The sequence below is a fragment of the Mustelus asterias genome, chromosome 17 (genome assembly GCF_964213995.1).
Source record: "Mustelus asterias chromosome 17, sMusAst1.hap1.1, whole genome shotgun sequence".
NCBI classification, from domain to species: Eukaryota; Metazoa; Chordata; class Chondrichthyes; order Carcharhiniformes; family Triakidae; genus Mustelus; species Mustelus asterias.
In genome coordinates this window covers 65,076,615-65,081,973 of record NC_135817.1, presented here as the reverse complement: position 1 = coordinate 65,081,973, position 5,359 = coordinate 65,076,615, and the positions used below count along the sequence as shown (strand labels likewise).

The following is a 5,359-nucleotide window of genomic DNA, read 5'->3' as shown; positions in this document are numbered from 1 at the left end:
GCCATGGGGCAATGAAGTGCTTATAAAGAAGGGCCCTCACCTTGAAACTCACTGGGAGGCCACCAGGCTTCACCCAGCGGCCTCCACATAGGACAGCAGGCTCTCCCAATGCTGGATAAGTGCCAGCAGAGGTGGGAACTGGTCCTTGGTTGGGCATTTGAGCAGCTCAGTGGCCCTCCTGGCAGGTATTCGAACCATCAACTCTCTCACAGCTGGCAATATGGCACAATGGCAGGAAGACATTGGGCATTGCTCTCAAAGTCTTCCCCCAACATTTGACCACATCGCCCACCTTCCAGCCCATCCCCAAAAGGCCTGGAAGATTCAGCCTAATATTTCAGGTAGATGACATTTTACTCTGAACTGAAATGTCATCACCCTCAATATTCCTGCCCTGATGCATCCTGCGTATCACGAGCATTATATATGGAATACAGGAAAGCAAATTTAAGGGCAGGCCACACTTGGGAAGTGGAAGATTGGCGATTGGGACTGCAGTGAGAGAGAAGCCACCAAAGCCTCATAGAGAGAAAGAAGCCCTCCGGGCTTCAGAATGAGTCAGAGGGAGAGAGCAAGGGACCCTCTGGACTGAAGAGAGAGGGCTTAGGGCAGTAGGGAGAGAGAGGCCCATGGGGTCGTAGAGAAAGAGAGGCCCTAAGAGTTGCAGAAAGAGAGAGGCTGTCAGGACTGCAGGGAGAGGAAGACTGTGATTGCCATTGTTTGAAGGACCACTGGGTACACTGCTACTTTTTTTATTATTCATTCATTGGATATGGGCGTCGTTGGTTGGGCCAGCATTTGTTGCCCATCCCTGGGGGCATTTAAAAGTCAATCACATTGCTGTGGGTCTGAAGTCACACGTAGGCCAGACCAGGTAAGAACGGCAAATTTCTTTCCCTAAAGGACATTAATGAACCAGATGGGTTTTTACGACTATCGACAATGGTTTCATGGTCATCATTAGATTTCTAATTCCAGATTTTTATTGAATTCAAATTTCACCATCTGCCAGGGTGGGATTCGAACCCAAGTCCCCGGAGCTTTATGTGTGTCTCTGGATCACTAGTCCCCCTGAACATCAAGAAAGGCTGGGAAAGGGACTTATTGATTGCAGCTGGCCTCCCTTTTATTGCTGGGTTTGTCAACTCCTGGAAAACCCAGGCAGCAGCGATGAATTATAACTTGTGCTTCCGATTGTACTTGCACAGTGCGGCACTCAACTGTCATGATATCCGTCCATTTGAGAAAAGGTGGTAGGCACATATTCACCATGCTTGAGATGCGTTCTTCATTTCCGGGCTTTGAACTCCTGTCTCTTCCCCCTGGTTTTTGTATGTGTGAGGAGGAGGGGTTGAGAGGGAGCAGTAATATTGAAATCGCAGAGTAAACAGTTCAAAACAAATCTTCACAGAGTCTGGATATGTTAATTGCATGTATTCAAGAGCTTGAAGTTTTCTGACAGCTTTTACTTTTAACCCTAGTTTCATGGAAATAAAGCCATTTCGCATCTTAACCTATATTGTGCTTCATTTTCAGATTGTATGAATTCCAAAAGAACTTCTCATTGAAGTGAACAAAATGGATTTGGAAAATGATACTTATTCCAACTTCACAATCGAAGAACTGGTGAAGGGAAAAACTTCCAAAGTGCTGATATCGCTTTCACTCTCTGTCTTGACTATAATGACCACAGTTATTAACTCCCTGGTGATAAGTGCAATTATCGTAACAAGGAAACTCCACCACCCAGCTAACTATCTAATATGCTCCCTTGCTGTTACTGATTTACTTGTTGCTGTTCTTGTGATGCCCTTCAGCATTATTTACACTGTAAAGGAGACATGGGTGATGGGTCAGGTTGTCTGCAACATCTGGTTAAGTGTTGACATTACATGTTGCACGTGCTCTATTCTTCATCTGGCTGCAATAGCCCTGGACAGGTACAGGGCCATAACTGATGCTGTGGAATATGCACAGAAAAGGACACCTAAACGTGCTGGAATAATGATCACAATCGTGTGGGTCATATCCATCTTTATATCAATGCCTCCTTTGTTTTGGAGACACCAAGGAAAGAATAAGGAGGACGAGTGTCTTATAAAGCATGAGCATCTTGTCTACACAATCTATTCTACATTTGGAGCGTTTTATATCCCCTTAGCTTTGATTCTCATTCTGTACTATAAAATATACCGAGCAGCTAAAACGCTTTATCACAAGAGGAGTGCGAGCAGGCACGTCAACGAGGAAGTGAACGGCAAGATGTCCAGCATTACTATCAAAAGCCCCAGGGTGCCTTCAACATCATGCATGTCTGAAAAGTCCATCTCGGACCCCTCGATGGTTGAAGATGGGGAAAAGATCCACATCACTGCCAGAAGTCTCAACCCCAGTAGTTGCCAGCAAGACAAAATGTGGAAGAGAAATAAAATCTCCAGCACAAGAGAAAGAAAAGCAGCAACCACCTTGGGCTTGATTTTGGGGGCATTTGTGATATGCTGGTTACCCTTCTTTCTGAAAGAACTCATTGTGAACATCTGTGAGTCCTGCTATATCTCCCTGGAAATGACCGACTTTCTGACATGGTTAGGTTACCTCAATTCTTTAATTAACCCCCTTATTTACACAATCTTCAATGAAGACTTTAAGAAAGCTTTTCAGAAACTGGTACACTGCAGACAGTTTCTGTGAATGCAATGGCAGTAAAGAAATTACCATTGTGAGTAGAATGGTTTGGCCTATTACCGAAGCTTTCAGCTTTGAAAGGAAGATCAGTATTTCTTTTTTTCTGGTGGCTTACACTGGCTTTGTATCGGAAACAATGAACAAAATATTACCATAAATTCTGTCACAGACACTTAAAGCTCTTGGGTACAGAAGATAACCTATTTGGTATTTTTCTATTATGTAACAGCCAGTATGTTTTAAAGAGCCTATGGCAAGTACGTAGAAAGGATGTAAATTTTACTGATGGGATTTTTAAAAAAATGTATGTGAAATGTGATTGCACTACAGGGAAAGCACTGCATAATTTTCTCCTATTCTTACTATTAGTTTCAATTGTCTTTCCAGCCTGAATTGGATGTATTGAGAGTAATTAAAAAGGAGAGTGCTTGATAAGGGCTTGTTGGGAATGACAGTAACTTGTGAATAGCAGGTCTAAAAACTGAGTGTTCCTTTTTGGGTCTATCAAAAGAATTGGAGATGTCCACTCCTATTTCACATGGAAGCAAGTTCCAAGAAAGAAGGACAAAAAGTTCATGCTGCAAAGCCACAACAGAATGGCGCAAGTATTTTTCTTAACTGAATTGGGTGGAGCCAAGAATGTTGACTCTTGTCAACAGCAGCAGAAATAGAAGGGGGTTAGCTCGGAATCAGAGAAGGACTGTGAGGCGTAGCATTTGCTGATCAATTTATTCCAGGGAGAAAATGTAACACAGCAAAGTTGGCTCTCCCAAAATGATAGAAGGCGGGGAGGCCCAGAGCCAGCAGGGAAGCTGTGACTGAGGTGAACTTCCTCCTTGACGAATGTTGTGAGTATAATCAACCCCAGCTCTTTTTGTGGTACAGGTAACTTCTAGATACTCACAAAGGAACATTACAGGAGTTAGTCACAGTGTCACCCATTGCCTCCGTATTTTCACTTCACATCAAACTACAGTTTAAGTGTTCAACAACAGCAGACCAGCAACTCGGGAAAAGAGACAGACACGTGAGGGATGCTTTTGCCTGGTCCTTCTCCCAGCCCCAGTGAGCCCACAGTTACACACTTTTTATTGAATATATTTTCCATTACAGGATTTCTATTTGCTTATCTTGCTGATATTACATAACAAAATACATTTTTTTTGCTTCACTTCAGTAGAACTTTGTTATTTACACAATAAGGGAATTACAGGCTGTAACATATAAATTAACTGAACATTATTGTTTTGTAAGTTTTTCATTGCTGCAATATATATGGTGCAAGTACATGTGCTGTTTGTGTACAAGTGTGCTGCATTCTCACTTCCAACAATTTGACTCAGTTCATGCATCTGTAGATGACAGAGTCGAAATGGTGGGTACGCATTCAGACCTGTCAGTTTCACAGTATTATGATAGTGTTCTTGCTTCTGAGTAACAATGTTCTGGGTTCAATTTCCATTCCAGCCCTTGAGCACATAAATCAAGGCTGGCATTGCAGTACAGCACTAAGGGGGTGCTGCAATGTTAGAGGTGCCATCTTTCAGATGAGATGTTTAACTAAGGTTCCATCTGCCTGCTCAGTAAAAGATCCCTTGGCACTACATCAAAGAAGAGCAGTGGAGTTATTCCTTGTACCCTGGCCAATATTTCTCCTTCAATCAACATCACAAAAACACAGATAATCTGGCCATTATCACCTATGTTACTAGTGGGAGTTTGCTGTGTGCAAATCGGCTGCCACATTTGCTACATTGCAACAGTGACTAGACTTTCAAGAATATTTCATTGGCTTAAAATGCTTTGAGGTCATCGGGAAAAAATGCTCTATAAGTACAGGTCTTTTTTTCTTTAGCTAAGCAGACATAATGGCCGGAATGTTACGGCTGTTCACGCTGGCGGAATTTTCCCAAGCCGCTGCAATAAACGGAGATTTAGCTGGGCGCCAAATTCTCTGACTTCGCTGCAACGGGAGCATGGCCTGAATGGCCAGTAAGATGTCTGTGATATTTCACTGGAATTTCTGCTGGTATCCAACTGGAAACTAATTCGGAAACCTGGAAAAGCCGATGCAGAATTCCAGAGACAATACCTTCATCTGTAATGTCTCCCGACATTGCTGCCAGCCGGCTGCTTGCTTGCTTTGTTGTGGGATCAATGCTTTTGGATGTTCTAGCTGCAGTCACTTGTACATACCCTATCCTGGCACCGTCATTGTCATAAGTTTGTTCTCTTACAACAGCATTCATGCTGCTTCTGGAATACATGACTTCATGAGGCTGTACAATTTTCATGAGGGTACAATGTTTATTTATTTAAGTATTTGTCACAAGTAGGCTTACATTAACACTGCAATGAAGTTACTGTGAAAAGCCCCGAGTCGCCACACTCCAGCGTCTCTTCAGGAACACAGAGGGTGAATTTAGCACAGTCAATGCACCCAACCAGCATGTCTTTCGGATTGTGGGAGGGAACCGGAGCACCCGGAGGAAACCCACACAGACACGGGGAAAACGTGCAAACTCCACACAGACAGTTACCCAAGCCGGGAATCGAACCCGGGTCCCTAGCACTGTGAGGCAACAGTGCTAACCACTGTGCCACTATGCTGAGCAGTTGTGAGTTCTCTTAATCCAACCCTCAACTTTGTAACCTATCCACAATCACTTTCGCT

At 43.4% G+C, this 5,359-nt stretch overlaps 1 protein-coding gene across 1 annotated transcript; it reads left to right on the top strand.

The window, feature by feature from the left end:
• Positions 1-1,578: 1,578 nt before the first annotated feature.
• Positions 1,579-2,691, top strand: htr1fa (5-hydroxytryptamine (serotonin) receptor 1Fa). The gene has a single exon (XM_078232035.1). It carries the CDS (start codon positions 1,579-1,581, stop codon positions 2,689-2,691), a length of 1,113 nt encoding a protein of 370 aa, XP_078088161.1.
• Positions 2,692-5,359: the final 2,668 nt, after the last annotated feature.